The 21392-nt window shown below is 40.1% G+C and overlaps 1 protein-coding gene and 1 long non-coding RNA gene across 2 annotated transcripts in view; one reads left to right on the top strand and one right to left on the bottom strand.

Annotated features, from left to right (window-relative positions):
* LOC119473466 overlaps positions 1-970 on the bottom strand; it is a 23983-nt gene extending 23013 nt beyond the window's left edge. Inside the window, exon 1 of the long non-coding RNA XR_005202685.1 lies at positions 560-970. This is a non-coding gene — a long non-coding RNA (uncharacterized LOC119473466). The remainder of the gene's footprint in view (positions 1-559) is intronic.
* A 54-nt stretch (positions 971-1024) lies between these two features.
* The window catches only part of FAM160B1 (family with sequence similarity 160 member B1), a 47647-nt gene continuing 27279 nt past the window's right edge, over positions 1025-21392 (top strand). Inside the window, exons 1-5 of the mRNA XM_017543815.1 lie at positions 1025-1399; positions 10228-10306; positions 15226-15395; positions 17966-18070; positions 18520-18642. Coding sequence (XP_017399304.1) covers positions 1355-1399; positions 10228-10306; positions 15226-15395; positions 17966-18070; positions 18520-18642 — 522 coding nt within the window. The 5' untranslated portion in view covers positions 1025-1354. The remainder of the gene's footprint in view (positions 1400-10227; positions 10307-15225; positions 15396-17965; positions 18071-18519; positions 18643-21392) is intronic.

The following is a 21392-nucleotide window of genomic DNA, read 5'->3' as shown; positions in this document are numbered from 1 at the left end:
TTGTATTTTTAGTAGAGATGGGGGTTTCACCATGTTGACCAGGCTGGTTTCGAGCTCCTGGCCTCAAGTGATTCGCCCGCCTCGGCCTCCCAAAGTGCTGGGATTACAGGCGTGAGCCAACGCGCGCAGCCCAGATCTCTATTTTCATCATTGGTTGTGCAAAACTCACTCCCCACCTCATCTTAATGATCCTTTTGGCAAAACGACAATACCAGCATAAAACAAATTTCTTCAGGATACAAATATTTTCATAATTTGTATTAACTCAACCTAAACTTTACCAGCCTGAATTGCTTCTTCAAGGCTAATACACTGTTGGGTATTATTTTAAGCAGCCTCCACCCAAGTGCACCTTGTACCTCTATTGATCTGCCTTAGGAATTCAGTAGATTTCTTTCAGATTCTTTCCCTCATTAATGTTTTCCGGTATCATCTGATAAATGATAGAAAATGCTGTACTGAATCACTACACCTATCAACCAAGTCAAAAATACATTTATATATTATAAATATATATAAATAAATATTAGAATGGGTTAAACTGAGCCAACCGTCTTACCATGTGCTCACGGGGGACTTCCTGTTTTCATGTTGAATAATAATATATTTTACGGTTAGCAAAGCCATTTCACCTGCAGTCGTTGATTGGTTCTAATTCCGAGCATTTAAATCCATCGCCCGTGTTTGCTTAAGGAACGCTGTGTTTTCTTACGAGTCTTCCAAATCGGTCCCTACTACACGCATATATGGGCGGCTGCGTGTCCCTACAAAGTCAGCCTGTTAACTTCCACTGGAGAAACAAAACTCTTAAGAACCTCTGAGCTGTAAAAATGTCAGAAAGCGGTGTCCCAGGCACCCTCTCCCAGAGAAAGCCAGGGGAGGGCGGTGGCTGCCCCCAGGCCGCCTCCTGCCCGGGGCGAAGCCGAGGCCTCCGCGCGCCCCCCGCCCCCGCGGCGTCTGGCTGCCTCGCCGCAGGGAAAGGCCTGGCCGGGCCTCCCCGGGCCGCGGCGGCGCCCCCTGCCGGCCGCGGCGGGCAGAGCGGGCGGAAGGAACCCAAGCCGGGCTGCCACCGTGTCCCAACCGGAGCTGCCGCCGGAGCTTCCCGGGACCTCGAGTCCGCGCTGAACGCCCTCCTCGCCGCCCGCCGCGTCCCGGCGCCCTCCGGAGCCGCCCGGCCGCCCGCGCACACCTGAAGCGGCAGGGCCGGGCCCTGTCTCGGTCCTCAGCTCGTCCTCCCCGCCCCGCACCGGCCTTCACTCTGGAGCGGCCCCGGCAGCCGCAGCAGGGGCGGCGGCGGCGGATCGAGGAGCTCTCCAGGTCGTCCCGGGAGAAGCTGCTGCAGTCCCGGGACAGGATGTTCTCCAAGTTCACCTCCATCCTGCAGCACGCCGTGGAGGCGGTAAGGCCGCGGGCTGCGGGCGCACGGCAGGCCGTGGATGGCGGCGGCCTACGCTCCCCGCCGGTCTCGGAGACAGCCGGGCGGCCTCGGCCCGGCCCTCGGCGGCCCTGGCCCCCGGGTGGGGTGAGGCCCCAAGCGGGCGCTCTGGGTGGCCGCCGGGTCGTGGAGGCGCCCGGGGCCTCGGGCCTGGCTCTGCGCGGGCGCCCCCTCAGTCCCTGGCTGCCCCAGGCCGGCGGTCCCTGCCTTCCTGCCTGGCCCTGCTCGGTGGTCTCCTCATTCCTCTGATGGGGACGGGGGTTCCGGGAGCACCTGGCGGGGTCGCAGGGAGCTCCCTGGGCTCCCTTAACCGTTAGCCTTCTCCGGAAAAAAGTGGTCAGCGTTGAGCAAGACAAAAGAAACGAGCAAGCCTCGCTTGGGCTTGGGATCTGTTTGGTTTTGGGGGGCAGGGGTGGGACAGGCGTGATCTCGCTATGGGGCGACCCTGGCGAGGGAGCAGCCGACCAGCCCTTGGGTTGCTGGCTTTGGCTTTCTCGGGCCTGGAGGCCGAACTCAGCTGAACCTTATGGATTGATCTGAAATAGGGTTTGGAGGGTCCAATCGAGTTTGCTTTCCACAGCTTCCAAGCTCACGGAGCAGAGACCATCTGTTTCCTTTCTTGTCTCATCCTCTTCCTGGACACTCTTCGGCTATCCTGCAATTGTATTCTCCTTTGAGGGTTTTAGACACCAGCATAGAGAGACAGTATTCAAGTGTCCTGATAGACTAATCAGTGAAAACAAACTAAAAAGAAAATGCCTTGCTGCTGTTCTAGTAAGAGTGCTAGTTGCTTTCCTTTAGCTGTTTACTTTATTCTGGGAGAACTGCCCAAATTGAAGAATGCATTCCGTGCAGGAACAATTACTTTGCTAATTTTTAACGTGGCATTCTCTTCCTATGTTCATGTTATGCGATAGGGCACTTTAAAATCTACACTTTAAAAAATTTCAGATACAACAGAATAATTTTTATGGGCAGATAAATGTAAAATGGAGTTTTTGAGTTCAGTAATGAAAACGAACTTTGGTACAATTGTTATTTAAGTGATATATGAGAAGTGTTAAAAAATTTAGCTCTAAGACAAGCTCTTGGGCAAACATCAAACAAAAAAACAAAAAACAGGGTTTCATGAATGTAGAGCAGTATTACACAGAGGGAAATGACAGTTGTAGACCTCAAGACAACTTTTAGTTTCTTCTTGCTGATGCACACTCCAAAGCACTTTTGTTAAAATAATTTAACTGCAATTTATTATAACATTTATGCCAATAATTTATTTATTTATTTATTTTTGAGACCAAATCTCTCTCTTTTTTGAGACGGAGTTTCACTCATGTTACCCAGGCTGGAGTGCAATGGCGCGATCTCGGCTCACCGCAACCTCCGCCTCCTGGGTTCAGGCAATTCTCCTGCCTCAGCTTCCTGAGTAGCTGGGATTACAGGCACGCACCACCATGCCCAGCTAATTTTTTGTATTTTTAATAGAGACAGGGTTTCACCATGTTGACCAGGATGGTCTCGATCTCTTGACCTCGTGATCCACCCGCCTCGGCCCCCCAAAGTGCTGGGATTACAGGCTTGAGCCACCGCCCCTGGCCCCAAATCTCATTCTGTTGCCCAGGTTGGAGTGCAGTGGTGTGATCTTGGCTCACTGCAACCTCTGCCTCCCAGGTTCAAGTGATTCTCCTGCCTCAACTTCTGTAGTAGCTGGGATTACAGGCACGCAGCACCACACCGGCTACTTTTTTTTTTTTTTTTCAGTAGAGATGGGGTTTTACCATGTTGGCCAGGCTGGTCTTGAACTTCTGACTTCAAGTGATCCATCTGCTTTGGCCTCCTAAAGTGCTGGGATTATAGGTATGAGCCACCATACCTGGCCTGAATAATTTTATTTTTAACATTAAATGTATGAGATACTTGGGAACACTAAATGAGATACTTGGGAATAAAAATTTACTACGTTACAGTCAGCCATCTTATCCATAGGCTCTGCATCTGATGCACCAAACTCAGGTAAAAAATATTCATGGGAGAAAAAAATTCTGCAGAGTTCCAAAAAGCAAAACTTGAATTTGCCACATTCAAGTACTACCTTGAATCCATGCGAATAAAGTGATGTGTAGGTATTGTATTAGGTATTATAAGCAATCTAGAGATGATTTAAAGTATACAGGTATGCATAGGTTATATGCAAATACTATGCCATTTTATAAGAGGGACTTGAGCGTCCGCAGATTTTAGGGGTGGAAAGAGAGGTCCTGGAATTAGTCCCCCATAGATTATATCATTTACCCATCAAGCTGGTATTTACAGAAATAAGTACTTAGAAAAAGCAAGATGGCTTTCCCTGCTCTCCTAGTAAAGGCCCATTTTTATCCGGAGGCCTGTGTTTTCTTGTCCTCGTTATCTTTTTATAATTGTATATATTAGCATCTGCCAAATTATCTGGCTCCTGCTCTGTAATATCCTTAGCCTACTTTGCTGAGGTTAGTTAGAAAAAGTTGACTTGTATTCGGATGGTCCTGGAATTAATGCATTGCATTTAGAAATGTAATGATTTCATTTGCTTATACCTAATGTTTTCATCCGTGGCACCAACCAATTTATCTTGATAGGAGGCTAAATCTCATGAAAAATGTTTGATATACTGTACTAACCGTTTATTCCTCCTTTTAACATTTACTCTTGGTAATGATCTCATATGCAATGATGAGTAAACCATACTTGTGGTATTTGAAGAACTTTTTCTGTTGCCCAAGATAAGTTTCCAGTTATTCAGTTCTGTTTATTGATTTGCTTGACATTTTCCTCTCTGAAGCAATCTTACCATTCCTCAGTTCATTTCATTAGCTCTTCTGTGTGTTCCTGTTCATTTGTATGCCCAATTAGCATTTCCTGATGCAGTATTCCAATTAACATAATTATCAGGATTATACAGAGACAGAAAATACCTGGATACTGACATGGCCTTTTTTCATTATTTTGTTGGATAAGTCTGTGGAGGAATGCTTTCTTAACCATTTTTGTATGATTACTTTCCAGGTTTCCTTAATTGGATGAGCCTTCAAATGAGTTTTTAATTTAACTATTTGTTTATTTTTCGAGACAGGATCTCTGTCACCCAGGCTAGAGTGCAGTGGTGTGATCATAGCTCACTGCAGCCTCCACCTCCAGGGCTCAAATGATTCTCCTTCCTCAGCCTCTCGAGTAGCTGGGACTATAGGCCTGTGCCACCACACCCAATTAAAAAAAATTTTTTTTTTTTAGACTCTGGGTCTACAATGCTGCCCAGACTGGTCTTACGTTTTTGGGCTTGAGTGATCCTTCGACCTTCATCTCTTAAAGTGCTGGGATTATAGGCATGGAGCCATCATGCCTGGCCCAAATGGTTTTTTAGCCTTGAATAGATGTATTCATGTATATGAGGTTTAAACATAGAGTTTTTCTTATTGTTTAATTAATGGTTTCTCCTCACTCCCTGGTAACTACTTACAAGATAAAAAATGCAGCTAAGATATTTTCCAAAATTAGCATTTGAAAATGTGTTATTAAACTGATAGAAGAGAAAGTCACACCTTTTTTTTTTTTTTTTTAGATGGAGTCTTGTTCTATTGCCCAGGCTGGAGTGCAGTAGCTGAATCTTGGCTCACTGCAACCTCCACCTCCTGGGTTCAAGCAATTCTCTGCCTCAGCCTCCAGAGTAGCTAGGATTTCAAGCGCCCACCACCACGCCTGGCTAATTTTTGTATTTTTAGTAGAGACGGGGTTTCACCATGTTGGTCAGGCTGGCCTTGAACTTCTGACCTCATGATCCCCCACCTCAGCCTCCCAAAGTGCCGAGATTACAGGTGTGAGCCATCGAGCCTTGTTGTTCACGTCTTCTTGATCAAAAACAAGAACTGTAATGTAACTCCTGCCTCCCTTTTTAGAAATGATGGTCTTCCCATCCTGGTCAACATGGTGAAACCCCGTCTCTACTAAAAATACAAAAAAATCAGCTGGGCATGGTGGCGTGTGCCTGTAATCCCAGCTACTCAGGAGGCTGAGGCAGGAGAATTGCCTGAACCCAGGAAGCAGAGGTTGCGATGAGCCGAGATCGCGCCATTGCACTCCAGCCTGGGTAACAAGAGCGAAACTCCGTCTCGGGGAAAAAAAAAAAAAAAAAGAAACGATGGTCTTCCCTCAGTATAGAAATGATGGGCCAGTAAGAGGCTTATGAAGTGAATCTGTTCTCTTAGACAGTTGCCACATGTCACAAGTCTGAATTCAGACCTCTCTTGTAGTTAGTTCCAGGGTTAGAATAGATTGTTTTAACACAACTTCTTCAAAAGATAGATCAAACACTTTCCATTTAGTACAAGTTAGTATTTGTTGAGAGCCTAGTCCTCACTAGGGAGCGTGCCAAGGGCATGCTCCTCTTAAATTCCAACCAGTTCCTCCTTAGTGGGCAGATTTCTTCCAGAGAAGATAAAGGTCAGTGTCAGGGAAGAGTTTTATCATTTTAACTAATTCCTTCAATGGAATTCATCTTTCAGAATGTGAATGCAATGTTTTCTTTTCAAATTATAGTTAAGAGTTAGTGTCAATTGTTGAGACTAGTAATTCCTTAAAAATCTCCCGTGCCCTGGAAATTCAAACCACAAATCAAATATGTCTCATGTTTTCTTAGGCATATTCTTTTCCAACAAGTGATCTCTCACTTTAGTCCTTCACTCATTCAGCATGTTTTCTGAGTCACCAGAAAGCATGGCACAATGTGAGGGAAACAAGATGTACTTGGTATACTTGTGTCCTTGGTCACAATGCTTACAGTCTCATTTGGGAAACCAAACAAATATACATGTTATTATAGAATAAGGAATGCCTAAGAATGTGATCTAACCCATAGAGCCACACAGAATCAGGTTCCATTCCTGCCTCTGTCCCTTCCTTCTACACTTGGACACGTTACTTGATTTGTATACATTTCCATTTCTTCATTATAAATGGAAATAATTAAACCTATCATAAAATTGTGGTGAAGATTAAAATGAGATAATGTACATGAAGTGCTTAGTGCAGTGTCTGTCACATAGTAAGTGCTCAGTAAATGTCAACCATTATTGTCATTTGGATGATTGGTTTAGCCAGTGAACCCTATAGGAAAAGAGACCAAGCATTTAGGATTGGAATTGTTAGAGAAGGCTTTCTGAGAGGAAGTGAGCAAAACTTTGGAGGGGCAGAAAAGATGGGGAAAGATCATTAGGAAAGTTGGGGACAGAAAGAAGCATTTAAAAAATCCGGGAGTGGAATGTTGATGATATATGAGACACAGTAAAAGCAGAGGTGGCTCTTAGAATATTAGTTTTCATCCAGATTATCCATTTAGATGCTTTTGTGTGATGGGTATATTGGACACAGTCCAGCCTTCCAGTTAAAGGCAGTGTTTCCTTGGGTAACTCAGTTAACTGATTTTGAGTCTTTGGAATTTGGGCAAAATAGGTTTATCGTGAGAGCATAAGACCATACAGTATGTGCAAAATTTGCTGTATTGCATCTGGCACATAACTACTCATTAAAAGGCAGTAACTTCTGTGTTACTCATTTATGCTCTTTAATATATATTATCAAATACTTAACTCTGTGTCATCCCTGAGTTGGAAACCAGACATTGAGTAATGAAAAAGATAGCACAGTCCCAACCCTCATAGAGCTGACAATCTAGTGGAAGAGATGGATAATTAAACAATGACAAAAGTGGGATAGGGGATAAAAGTGGGATAGAGAGCAAGCCAGCTGATAAAGGGTATCAAGGTACATATGGGACTCCATCCACCCAGGAAGAGCCTGGCCAGGCTTTCTAGAGAAAGCAAAGTCTAGTTAAGGTTCATGTCAGTTTGGGGTTGAGATAGTCATTGCATGACTTTTTAGACTTTTGATTCTCTGTGTTGTAAAAGTTAAATTGGAATCTCTTGGTACTGATTCACACATTTTTTTCTTAACTCAGAGCATAAACGTTTTTATGCAATGATAAAACAGGTAATTAGCATGTTAGAGTTAGTAATGAAAGTGGGAAGTTTACTAGAAAGTTTTACATAAATAAGGAAATTTTTTCATGTTTGAACAAGATTGTTACTAATCTAAGTTATTAGCAATTTAGAACTGTTTAGCTTTCTACTTAAATAGGTTTCTTATTTAAATCTAACTCTTGGAGGGAGGTAACAAAGTAACTAACACTATGCTGCTTTGAATTTCACTATAACCTACAAGCTCCTGCCTGACACAAATGCAGTAAGACTTATCTGCCTAGTGACCAGAGAATTACAGTTTCAATTCCCTTGAAATACAGTTAAATCCCACTTCTGAAATAATCTGGAAAAAGGATGCTGTAATTCCTCATATACCCCAGAGGTTGCTTAGGAAAAAATTAACACATTAAGAAGCTAGCTACAGTTCCTGAAACAACAAATTTCATTTGGGTTTGTCCCACTTGTGAATGTACTTAACTATGTAAAGGTAGTCTATAGAAGTCAGGTCCAAAAAAATTAGGAAAAGTTTTTATATATTTTGAGAACATTCTAAAAACAAATAGCTGATTAAAACATTTTTTCAATCTAAAAATTTCAGGAAGATGATACTGTTTTCCCAAGGTAATACTTTGATTCTTAATTTTCTTCCTAATTTTTTTCCCCTCAATCTCCCATAAGTATTTTTCCCCCATGTTCTCCTTGAAGCTAAAGTACTCCTGAAGGTTTTAACTCCTTTCTTGCAATCTTTTTTTTAAAATTTTTTTTTAAATAAGGTGAATATTTTATTCTCTTAATCCAGTACTATTTACAGTGGAAGATATTGATGATTGGTGAAATATTTTCGGGTCTATTTTATTCCATAAATGCATTTCATCTTCTTGATTGAAATACTTAAGATGCTTATGACCAATATTTATAATTTGGACAATAGTTGAGAAATTGTTTTGGCACGGTTGCCAGCTCTGAGGCGGAGGCTGAGGACACCAAGAAATCAAAATGGTACCAGTAGAAGTGCAGGAGTGACATGACCTCTTGTAGGTCATCTGTTTAGATGAAGTATATGAAAATGGACTCTGGAGAAGTAAAGAAACAAAAGAATGGGTACTCCATGGCATCCCCAAGAGCTACTAGTTCCCTGTTTTTCTAGTTATTTCTTGATCATATACTAAGCAAGGGGTGGATTATTCATGAGTTTTCTGGGGAAAGGGGTGGACCATTCTTGGCACTGAGGGTTCCTCCCCTTTTTAGACTATCTTTCTGACATTGCCATGGCATTTGAAGGCTGTCCTGGCACTAGTGGGAGTGGCTTTTAGCATGCTAATGCATTATAATTAGTGTATAATAAGCAGTAAGAACAACCGAGGTCACTCTTGTGACCATCTCGATTTTGGTGGGTTTTGGCCAGCCTCTTTACCTAATGCTGTTTATCAGCAGGGTCTTTACGACCTGTATCTTGTGATATCAGACCTGTGACCTGCAGTCTCAACCTGTGACTAAGAATGCCTAACCTCATGGGAATGCAGCCCAGCAAGTCTTAGCCTCATTTTACCCAACTCCTGTTCAAGATGGAGTCGCTCTGGTTCAAAGGCCTCTGACAACACTGGGACTAGGGGAGCTCTCACTCTCTTTCACTCTTTAAGGAAAAGAAATGCAGAGGTGTATGCAAATCTTTTTCTATCCATTTAACACACATTTGAAATACCTGTAGGTTTGCTGTAAGATGGCTGAGGGGATATAATTTTGGTCATAAAACTTCTGAAGTAAGTTTTAGAGCTAAAATGTAGAGCATTTTTGACTTTGTGGAATTTAAATTGCTGATGTCTTGTTCATGTAGTTATTTTGCTAAAAATATACACTGCCTAATCCAAGCTTGAAAAGATTTACATCTGTATGTCATTGAATGGAGGGGACAGTTTTAATCTGATTACAAAGTTGACTTTGGTATATGTTTTAGTAGTGATGATGTGTAACTAATTACGTAGCAGCTTTTTACTGTTTTGCATTTCAAAGTCCTAGGTACAAAGATCCCTGGCTATTAGTAATTTCATTTTACTGATATGTCAGTAACAGAATGTTGGTATGTTTTCATTTAACATACCTTTGAAATGTACTTTTTTTTAATTTTTTTTTTTTTTTTTTTTTTTTTTTTTTTTTTTTTTTTTTATTGTCTTTCCTTGATTGCAATGGTACTATTTCAGCTTTTTTTTTTTTTTTTTTTTTTTTTTTGGAGACAGTCTCGTTCTGTCACCCAGGCTGGAGTGCAGTGGCATGATCTTGGCTCACTGCAACCTCCACCTCCCAGGTTTAAGCGAATTTCCTGCCAGTATCTGGGACTACAGATGCACAGCACCACCCCCAGCTAATTTTTGTATTTTTAGTAGAGATGGGATTTCACCATCTTGGCCTGGCTGGTCTTGAGCTCTTGACCTCAAGTGATTCATCTACCTTGGCCTCCTAGAGGTTGGGATTACAGGCATGAGCCACTGTGCCCAGCCTGAAACCTACTTTTACACAAGTGTCAGGGGACGAAAAAAAAGCCCAGTACTGTAGTTTAATAATAATGTTGATAAATATGTTTTTCCTCTTTCTTGATAACTCATTTTTACTTTCTTGGATTCGACTTATTTTGTTTCTCTTTGATATCTGACATACAAAACAAAGTGCGCCCCTTATTTTTATGCTACCTTTACATTATAATAAATAAATATAGAGTTATAAGTTATGGGAAACTTTCAATGCCATTTTCTTAATTGTTGTGGTCTTTTTGTGTGTGTGTTTTTGTAGCTTGCACCTTCTCTTCCTTTACAAGAAGATTTTGTTTATCACTGGAAGGCAATTACCCATTACTACATAGAGACTTCAGGTAAGGAACAATGCTGATATTAACTGAAAATTTGTGAAATACTAAAATTTTTTTTTCTTTTTTTCTCCCATCCCGCCATAAAATATTTTTTAAATAAGCCTTCAAAGTTATTTTGTATTTAAGTTTATAGACAACCTTATATTTAATTTGTCTTTAAGCTTCAGTCACTCGTTTATCTGTTGAGCACCTACGGGGGATAGAACAGTCAGTCAAACAGAGAAGACTGCTGTCCTCACAGAGCTTATGTATTGATTGGGAGGAGGCAGACAGCATATAGACAGATAGGTATAGTGAGTCAGATGAAAAGTGCCAAGGGAAAATGAAGCAGGCTAAAGGGGCACAGGGGTACGTTTGGGTGATGGGAGTGGGCAGTTGGCTATTTTAGGTTAGAGAAAACCTCATTGCCCAACATGACTTGTGAGCTGAAATCTAAAGGAGAAAGGAAGCGTGCCTGCTGGATATCTGAGGGAAGAGTGTCTCGAGAATGAGAACTAACTCACCAACCCTCAGGCCAGAGCATGTGGCATACTTGGCATATTCCAGGAACTTTAAGGAAGCCAGTGTGGATAGAGCAAAGTGAAGGAGAAAAGTGGCAGGAGGTGAAAGAAGACAGAGGTGGGGGCTCAGGGGAGGGTTGTATATTTCCCCAGGGCCTCGTGAGCTGTTGTAAGGGTTTTAACTTTTACTGTAAGTGAGAAGTCTTTTGAGGGTTTTGAGTAGAGCTGGAACATAATCTGTTTGATCACTTTGATTTCTGTGAAAAAACTTAGATTGACGGGGATACAGGGGTGAAGCTGGTAAAACAGTTAGGGTACTGTCACAGCGGTCTCAGCAAGAGACAATAGTGGCTTAGGCCAGGGTGGAGGTGCTAAGGAGATTACATTCTGGATACATTTTAAAGAAAGATTTGTTGATGGATTGGATATTGGGGATAAGGGAGTAAGCGTCAAAGATATAACTCCAAAGTTTTGGGCTTAAGAAGCTAGAAAACTAGAGCTGCCCCTTACTGAGAATGGGGAGACTGCAGAAGGAGCAGGTTTGTGAGCACATTTTGAACGTGCTGAGTGTGAGATGCCTATTATACATCCACTTGGATATGGGAGATAGACAACTGGCAACAGGAATGTGGACTTCAGAGGTTTAAACTAGAGACATGAAACTGAGAGTTATTAACATGTAAGTAGGATTTAAAGCCCTGCGACTGGATGAGATTATCTAAGGAGTAAGGACAAATGGAGGAGAGAAGGTGTCCAAGACAGAACTCTTGGGCCTGGTGTTTAGAGATTGGGAAGATGAGGACAGTAGCAAAGGAAACTGCTTTTGCCAGTAAGGAAGAAGACAGCCAATAGCAAATGGTGTCCTTAAAAGCCTAGAAGAGGAGAGAAGGATTAATTGTGTCAAATGATGCTGATGTCAGGTTAATGAATACTAAGAATGGATCACTGGATTTAGCTACAGGACGCACATTACTGTTCTCGATAAGAGCTATTTTAATGTCAGGGAGGAGAAAGAAAGCCTGACTGGAGTAGGATTAAGAGAAAATGGGTGGAACTGGCTGGGCACAGTGGCTCACACCTGTAATCCCAACATGCTGGGCGTGGTGGCTCACACCTGTAATCCCAGCACTTTGGGAGGCCGAGGTGGGCAGATCGCTTGAGGCCGGGAGTTCAAGACCAGCCTGGGCAACATGGTGAGACACCCAAGCTTTAAAAAATATATAAAAAATTAGCCAGGCGTGGTGATGAACACCTTTAATACCAGCTACTCGGGAGGCTGAGGCAGGAGAATTGCTTGAACTGAGGAGGTGGAGGTCGTAGTGAGTAGAGATGGCACCACTGCACTCCAGCCTGGGTGACAGAGGAAGACTGTGCTCATAAAAAAGAGAAAATGGGTGGAAAAGATGTATAGACAATGCATATAGACTGCTCTCATGAGGCGTATTAGTCTAAAGGGGCTGAGAGGAAGATATGGTGGCAGGAGAGGGTTTTTAAATTTTTTAAGATATGAGATATTACAGTTTTATTTTATGGGAGCAATCGAGTAGAGAAAAAGGCAGACACGAGCAAAATGATAGCATTTCTTTTTCTTTGTTTTTTGAGATGGAGTCTTTTCAGATTCTACCTTGGCTTACTGCAACCTTCTGCTTCCCAGGTGGAAGTGATTCTTGTACCTCAACCTCCCAAGTAGCTGGGATTATAGGTGCCCCCCCACCACGCCTGACTAATTTTTGTATTTTTAGTAGAGATGGGGTTTCACCATGTTGGCCAGACTGGTCTCGAACTCCTGACCTCAGTTGATCCACCCACCTTGGCCTCCCAGAGTGCTGGGATTACAGGTGTGAGCCAGATGAGATTATTTCTACGCAATATCCTTAAGTAGGCAAGGGATGAAGGGATCTTCTGTAAAAGTAGATGCATGGCCTTAATTACATGTGAGTACAGTTCATCCATCAAAATAAGGTAGAAAGCAGAACAAGGATATAAACGCAGGAAACAGGTAGATACGGTGTACAGAGTCTTTGGAAGTTATCTTTCGGTTACATCTATTTTTCTCAGTAAATAGGAAGGATGGAAAGTGAATATGGGGAATGATAATAGATTAGGTCAAGGGTTAGCAAACTATTCCGTGAAAGGCCATATAGGCTTTGTGGACCATACAGACTCTGTTGCAGTTCTTCAGCTCTGCGGCTAAAAAATGAGCTTTCCTTTTTTCCAATACATTTTTATGTTTTATATACAAAACTGATGGCAAGGCTGGATTTGGCCCATGGACCAAAATTTGGCCACATAATGAAATAGGAACATTGCTACTTAGCACTACAGGATCCCCTGAAGAGTATATAGGTAAGCAGTGGTGGATATGCAGATTAGACATGTCATTTAACAAGAGGAAACATGAAAAAATAAGAATAGTTCACTTGGCAAGCTGACGGGATTATAGGTGATTTGTTAAAAGAAAAAATCCTTTATATTTGTGTAGTAAGTAAAAATCAGACAAAAATATATATTTAATTTCTAACTTCATTTAGATGTTTAACCAGCAGATATGCAGAAATGTTTCTTGAGAGGAGCTGCCTTTTCAAAAGACTGCTCTTAGCCCTTATAATTGTTTTTTCCTGCTTCCGTGGCTTTGAGGAAATGAATAAGTTCTTGCTTTAAAAGATTTTTTCAATCTAGTAGCAGAAATAAATATGTACATTGCAATAAAATATGGAGCAAATAACAACATTTCAGATGGAAAAAATAGCATATCCAAAGGCACAATGCCATTTTTAGTTTAGGGATGATGAGAATGGATCTTTTTTATAGGGAGCTATGATTTTAATCCTGTCCAGTCAAATTTACAGTTAATTTATTTGTCAGTTTAAAAAGTCTTTTTGGTTATTATTATTATTATTATTATTGCCATAAATAATTGTAATCAAACCATCCTTGACTATTCATTCTTTCCTGGAGTATTTGTATATATAAAGGCTACGATTATGGGGAAAACACATTTTTAAAAAGTAAATTACAAGAAAATTTATAAATTGTCTTTTACTAACGCTAGGCTACTCATTTTAGAATCTGAAATGAGACATGACATTTCTTGAATTCTTACTCTGTGCTAAGGACTGGGATTTATTATTTCATTGAAATCATATAGCAGTACTCACTAGTGTTTATTAGTTCCATTGTATAGATGTTGGTGACTGATGTTTACGTAATTTGCACCAGTTCATCCAGCTGAAAGTGACAGAGCCAAGATTTGTATCCAAGTTGTCTGACTCCAGGCCCCATGCTTTTAACAACTGTCCCATACTATATCAAACTTGGTACCTATGTCCTCCTGAAAACAAGGGTGACCGTTCTCTATCCATTGTTTTCTCCATAGCTTAGTGTTATGGTTTTCTCTCTGTGTTTGTACATATACAGACAAAGCAACATATCAGTACGTAGCATACCAGAATTGTGTTGTTCAAACTATAGAAGTATAAAGTAAATGAAAACTAGAGACATAAATAGGAATTTGGCATTTCCTAATATATTTTGTATTTAAATGTTCTATAAAACTTTACATCTTTAGGAGTAATTTAACCTTAGTATAATAAGGTTAGGTTGATAAAATCATGTGATGTTTGAGTCTGTGATGTGTTAAAAATATCACTAAATTTTAATTTTATTATAAGAAATTAATAATATTTAATAAAATTTCTCCTGAGAAGCAACTTTGAAAAACAGATTTTGGAAATAGCTATCTGTTAATGAGTGATGTTAGTAATTTTAATAGAGGCTTTTCCTTTTGGCTTCTCATATTTAAATGGATGAAAATGAACTAGGGGCTTTACATGATAGGCTTCCCAATCCTATGAAGTAATGTACTAGCAATCAAAAACAGAATCTGTCCTTTTCATATATCCTGGGTTATTTGCCTTAATGTTCAAGGCCAACCTATTTCTATTTAAAGAGACTTAAAATTCAGATCTTCTGAACTGGCTAAGTGAAAAAAATATTTTAGTTACAAGTATACATAGAACATTTTGTGCAACCGCCGCCTCCCGGGTTCAAGTGATTCTCCTGCTTCAGCCATCTAAGTAGCTGAAATTACAGGCACCTGCCACCATGCCCAGCTAATGTTTTTGTATTTTTAGTAGAGACGGGTTTCACTATGTTGGCCAGGCTGGTCTTGGACTCCTGACCTCAGGTGAGCCACCATGCCTGGCCATATTTCAGAATATTGATTTAGTTTTTGGGTAAGAGTATGACAAAATGCATCATCTAAATTCTAGCAGAGATAATCATACTATATAAACTTCGCTTAAGTGTATAGTTCAGATTTTTCTCAGTTTGAATAGGAAAAGGGAAATACAGAGAGTATTTTAGGTGCAAATATGCAGTTTAAAAATGTTTAAATATTTGATGAATTTTTTTATTGTTTAGATGATAAAGCCCCAGTGACCGATACAAATATTCCTTCGCATCTGGAACAGATGTTAGATATACTGGTTCAAGAAGAAAATGAACGGGAATCTGGAGAGACGGGGCCATGTATGGAATACTTGCTCCATCACAAGATCTTGGAAACATTATACACCTTAGGAAAAGCTGATGTAAGTTCCTAATTGGGCATGTAGTACATGCATTAATGTCTTACAAATAAAGAAGCTGCCAAATACTTAATATAAATGTGTGTATTGAACATGGCAGGATTCAAATTAAGATCGTGGAAAAAAGAAAATTGTGTGGCCTGTACAAATATGTCCATAGAGATAGCAAAGATTCCAAACGCTCTGGACAACAACTAGTACTTGGCTAGGCACAGTGTAGGGCTGGGTGTGGTGGCTCACGCCTGTAATCCCAGCACTTTGGGAGGCTGAGGTAGGCGGATCACAAGGTCAGGAGTTCAAGACCAGCCTGGCCAACATGGTGAAACCCCATCTCTACTAAAAATACAAAAAATAGCTAGGCGTAGTGGTGGGTGCCTGTAATCCCAGCTACTCGGGAGGCTGAGGCAGGAGAATCACTTGATTCCAGGAGGCGGAGGTTGCAGTGAGCCGAGATCATGCCATTGCATTTGAGCGTAGGCAACAAGAGCAAGAAAAAAAAAAAAAAAAAAAAAAAAAAAAAAAAAAAAAAGAAATTCCGGTATAAACATTTATGAAAATAAACTCAAGTACATGTGCTCAGAATAAAAAAAGAGAAGGAAATTAGTTAAAATAAGATTGAAAAATAGGAATTATTTGTCATAGTCCTGAAAGTAAATGTCACTGATTATTTTGACACTAACTAAACTATTGAGCCAATTTATATTTTTTAGGCCTGATGAATATTGAAAAATCTTTACAAAGCTGAAATTATGATATCAATAATATTTTATATTCCAAAACCTTCAGATTGCTTATAGAGACAAGTTTTCCAGCTGTGTGGCCAAGTGAAGGAACAAAAGAGCCTCGGGTTCAGATTAGGAGGCCAGGCTTCCAGTCCTGACTTCATTATTTGCACACTGTGACCATCACAAGTCTCTTTGGTTAATCTTCCTCTTCTGTAAAATCCAAGAAGTGATTGCTAAGGGGCCTCTCTGGCCCTGAAAGTCTATAGTTCTGTTCTGTGAGTTTCTATATGTGAAAAAAATCAGACTAAAACAAAAGATACCTATAGATGTATTTTCATGACAAAGAGAGTTATGAATAGTAGCATTCAAGATGATTTCCTTTTGCCTGTTAAGTTAAATTCACTCAATTTATGTTGTCTAGGCAACACACCTGCTCCCTAATCTTCTGCAACTCATTCTCCTTCTCCTTTTTCCTGTCCTTTGNGTGAAAAAAATCAGACTAAAACAAAAGATACCTATAGATGTATTTTCATGACAAAGAGAGTTATGAATAGTAGCATTCAAGATGATCTCCACTTTACTTTTAAGTTAAATTCACTCAATTTATGTTGTCTAGGCAACACACCTGCTCCCTAATCTTCTGCAACTCATTCTCCTTCTCCTTTTTCCTGTCCTTTGGAGAGGATTATTAATCGTAAATTGATGAATTGATTTTTGAGCAAAAGTTAGTAACTGTAGTTCTAGTAAATTTATTTTAATACAGGTGATTGTAAATATTATTAGTGATTTATCTAAATAATATAAAGTATTTGCTAGCTTAAGAATATTATTGTGCATAAGATTATAGTTTACGCTTCCAGGTAGCATGTCTATGATAATGCCTTGGGAATACTCATTTTGTAACTGTGTTTGAAATCTGAAGCAATGTAAGCAGCTTAATTAAGGAGTGTAATCTTGTTAATTCATACTCTCTTAATCTGCAACGTGAGTGATCACTGGGGTTTACCTGCTTTTCAGCAAATACTTAATACAACTGGCATGTTATAAAAACTAATTTATTAAACATTCTTGCCTATTATAATTGTAATATAAATAACGTGGTTTACTGTTGGCCCTTGAACAACGTGGGTTTGAACTGTGTAGGTCCACATATAGGCAGATTTTTTCAACCAAACATGGATGGAAAGTACAGTATTTCCAGGATGCAAAACCTGCCTATGCAGAGGGCTGAATTTTCACGTATATAGGTTCCACAGGGCTTACTACAGGAATTGAGTAAGTACAGATTTGGGTATAACCATGCATACTGAGGAACGGCTCTAATTTAAAATGACGTTAGAATAAAATCAAAACGGTTTACACCATAGGTTTCCTTTTATTTACATGCATGTTAGGAGGCTTTATTTACTCCTATATGTATATGATGGGAAGTTGTTGATGACCTGTCGGTCATTAGTGTAAGTAACACAATTTGCCTTTGTTCTGGCAAGGAGTTAACTATTATAGTTTCATGTTACCCCAGCATTTAGAATATAAACAGGTTGACATTGCCTGCACCAGACTCTAATCTCAACAACGTATTATCACCATGCTGTTTGTAACTGCATGAGCCTATCGTCTCATATGCTCTATTATGGTCTCAGATGTATAATTTTATTTGCAGAATACTCATCATTAATATTTGTTTGAAAATTTTATTCTGAACAGTTATTAACTGGCCAGTTGCATTATATTTACAAGGTGGAATACATTCATATACATTGTCTTTCTGATTTTTGAAGCTCTTCAGTAAATGTGTTTGCATTGTCTGTTCTTTTCCTGTTGTCTTTCTTTTTTTCCTATACGCAGTGTCCTCCAGGAATGAAACAGCAGGTTTTGGTTTTCTATACGAAACTCCTGGGAAGAATCCGGCAGCCACTACTTCCACACATTAACGTGCACAGGCCAGTGCAGGTATTTGCTTCCTTTACATAAAATTATTTGGTTTATTTTAATGTTGAAATTTTCTAAGAGTAAAAGCAATGAAATTATTCTAAAAGTAACATGCAAATTAGCAAATACTCAAGTTTTCTTTATGCATCACATAGCATTAAGTGTACTTAATGCCTTTCTTCTTCTCTTTTAAAATTTTATACATGAATTTTCCTTTTATTTTACCTCCATGATGTCTAAAGGAGAATTTATTATATAACTTATTAATTATTTACAGTAATGAACTTGAAAAATTTACTAGTAAGTTTATTTTAATATAGATAATCATAAATATTATTAGTGTTCTGATTAGGGCAGGGTATTTGCATTATATGAAAATTTTAAATATCCTTAAGGTAAATGGATGGTTATTTTACAAATTCATAAAACGTGACCTAAGTTTAAAAAGTTAAAAAAATTTTTTTTCACAGAAATTAATTCGACTCTGTGGTGAAGTCCTTGCAACACCAACAGAAAATGAAGAGATTCAGTTTCTTTGTATCGTGTGTGCAAAGCTGAAACAGGATCCCTACCTGGTTAACTTTTTTCTAGAGGTATGATACACTTCTTGTCAACCTTCAAATTATAATTACATTAAGATCATTATGAAAATTGAATTCTATGAATAATATTAGAAGGAGTTATGTTTTGCAGGTTATTAGCTTGTTTTACTTCTCAGAATTATTTTTCCTTTAAGATCACTATTTTATTCTCCTGGGAAAAAAGCATTTCAAAGAATGCAGTTGAGCCAGATATATGAGATGGTACAGGGACTGGACAGATACAAAGTCACAGCTTAAAAGAGGGCAGCTCGAAGAGTGAATCAGAGATAGACAAGTCGCAGAAATTGATATGCTATCATATTTTCCGTCAAGTTTGCCCTAGTATGTAGCATGGGAAATCTGGCCTGGGATAAGGATGGCATGTGCAGATTTGGACAAGATGGTAAAAAGCACAAATTATCTCTCCAACCTCATAGCAGTTGGGATTGCTGTAGTATTTTGTACTGTTTTGATGGCCATAATCACTGAATCAGAGTTTACTTAAATCAAGTGGTATTTTGGCTTTTACTTCCAGATTTAAAGTAAAAAATACATTTTTGTACTTTTTGCTTTCATTCACTTCTTTTTTTCAGCAGTGAAATCATTTTGGAATATTTTAGAAAAAAATGGGCCAGGTGTGGTGGCTCACATCTGTAATCCCAGCACTTTGGAAGGCTGAGGCGGGCAGATCACAAGGTCAGGAGTTTAAGACTAGCCTGGCCATCATGGTGAAACCCCGCCTCTACTAAAAGTACAAAAATTAGCATGGCGTGGTGCTGGGCACCTGCAGTCCCAGCTACTCAGGAGGCTGAGGCTGGAGAATTACTTGAACTTGGGAGGCTGAGGTTGCAATGAGCTGAGATCGCGCCACTGCACTCCCATCTGAGTGACAGAGCGAGAATGTCTTAAAAAAAAAAAAAGAGAAAATGATGTTTTTGTCTTTTTACCTTTTTGTTTGTTTGTAATTGTTTGTAATTTATTTCTATTTTTATTTTTTTGAGGCAGGGTCTTGCTTTGTAGCCCAGGCTGGAGTATGAGGACGTGACCATGGCTCACTGCAGCCTTGACCCACCCTGGTTTAGTGATCCTCCCACCTCAGGCTGCCAAGTAGCTGGGACTACAGGTGCACACCACCACACCTGGCTAATATAAAACATTTTTTTGTAGAGATGGAGTTTACCTGTGTTGCTCAGGCACGTCTCAAACTCCTGAGCTGAAGCAATCCTCCTATCTCAGCCTCCCAAAGGGCTAAGATTATAGGCATGAGCCACCACACCTGGCCTTCTTTTTCATTTTTTTTAAAAATATTTTTCTGGCTGGGCACAGTGGCTCACACCTGTAATCCTAGCACTTTATGAGGCTGAGGCAGGTGGATCAGTTGAAGTCAGGAGCTCGAGAGCAGCCTGATCAACGTGGTGAAACCCTGTTTCTACTAAAAATACAAACCTTAGCTGGGCGTGGAAGTGCACACCTGTAATCATAGTTATTTGGTAGGCTGAGTCAGGAGAATCACTTGAGCCTGGGAGGCAGAGATTGCAGTGACCCAAGATTGCAGCACTGCACTTCAGCCTGTGCAACAGAGTAAGATTCCATCTCAAAAAAATAAAGAATACATAAATACATAAATGTTTCTTCCTTTTTCTTTTTTTTGCTTTAAGATATAAGTTACATACAATAGAATTCACTCTTTGGTCTACGTTCTATGAGCTTGATGAACACAGTTGTGTGACCACTACCACAATGTGCAAGAGCTGTGTCACACTACCCCACAACCCTTTGTAGTCAGCCCTTCTCCACCCACCCCCTAGCAGTCACTGATCTATTTTCCGTCCCAATAGTTTTGTGTTTCCCAAAAAGTCACAGCAATGTAATTAGCCTTTTGATCCTGGCTTTTTAAAGTTAGCTTATTGCATTAGAGATTCATCCATGATTTTGTTCCTTTACGTTATTGAATGGTATACCATTGTATGGATGTCCCACAGTTGTTTATCCATATGCCAGTGAGGGACTTTTGGGTTATTTTTAATTTTTTATCATTGAGGATAAAACCACTGAAGACATCACACACAGACTTTTGTGTGGATTTAGGTTTTCATTTCACTTGGATAAATAGGTAGCGTAGGATCACTGGATCATATGGTAAGTGTACATTTATTTTCATAAGGAACTGCCAAACTGTCTCCCAAGTAGCTTTGCCATTTTGCATCCCGTCAATACTGTACGTGAGCTCCTGGTGTTCCACGGTGTCATCAGCACTAGATGTTGTTAGGTCTTTGTTTTGTTATTTTTATTTTTTCCCCCATTTATTTATTTTATTGCATTTTAGGTTTTGGGGTACATGTGAAGAACATGCAAAATTGTTGCATAGGTACACATGTGGCAGTGTGATTTGCTGCCTTCCTCCCCATCACCTACATCTGGCATTTCTACCCTTGCTATCTCTCCCCAGCTCCCCACCTGCCATCGTCCCTCCCCTATTTCCCCCCAACTGACCCCAGAGTGTAGTGCTCCCCTCCCTGTGTCCATGTGTTCTCATTGTTCAACACCCAACTATGAGTGAGAACATGTGGTGTTTGATCTTCTGCTCTTCTATCAGTTTGCTGAGAATGATGGCTTCCAGGTTCATCCATGTCCCTACAAAGGACACAAACTCATCGTTTTTGATGGCTGCATAATATTCCATGGTGTATATGTGCCACATTTTCCCTATCCAGTCTATCGTCGATGGGCATTTGGGTTGGTTCCAGGTCTTTGCTATTGTA

The sequence above is a fragment of the Cebus imitator genome, unplaced genomic scaffold (genome assembly GCF_001604975.1).
Source record: "Cebus imitator isolate Cc_AM_T3 unplaced genomic scaffold, Cebus_imitator-1.0 Scaffold161, whole genome shotgun sequence".
In the NCBI taxonomy this organism is placed as follows: Eukaryota; Metazoa; Chordata; class Mammalia; order Primates; family Cebidae; genus Cebus; species Cebus imitator.
This window is presented reverse-complemented; position numbering and strand designations above follow the sequence as displayed.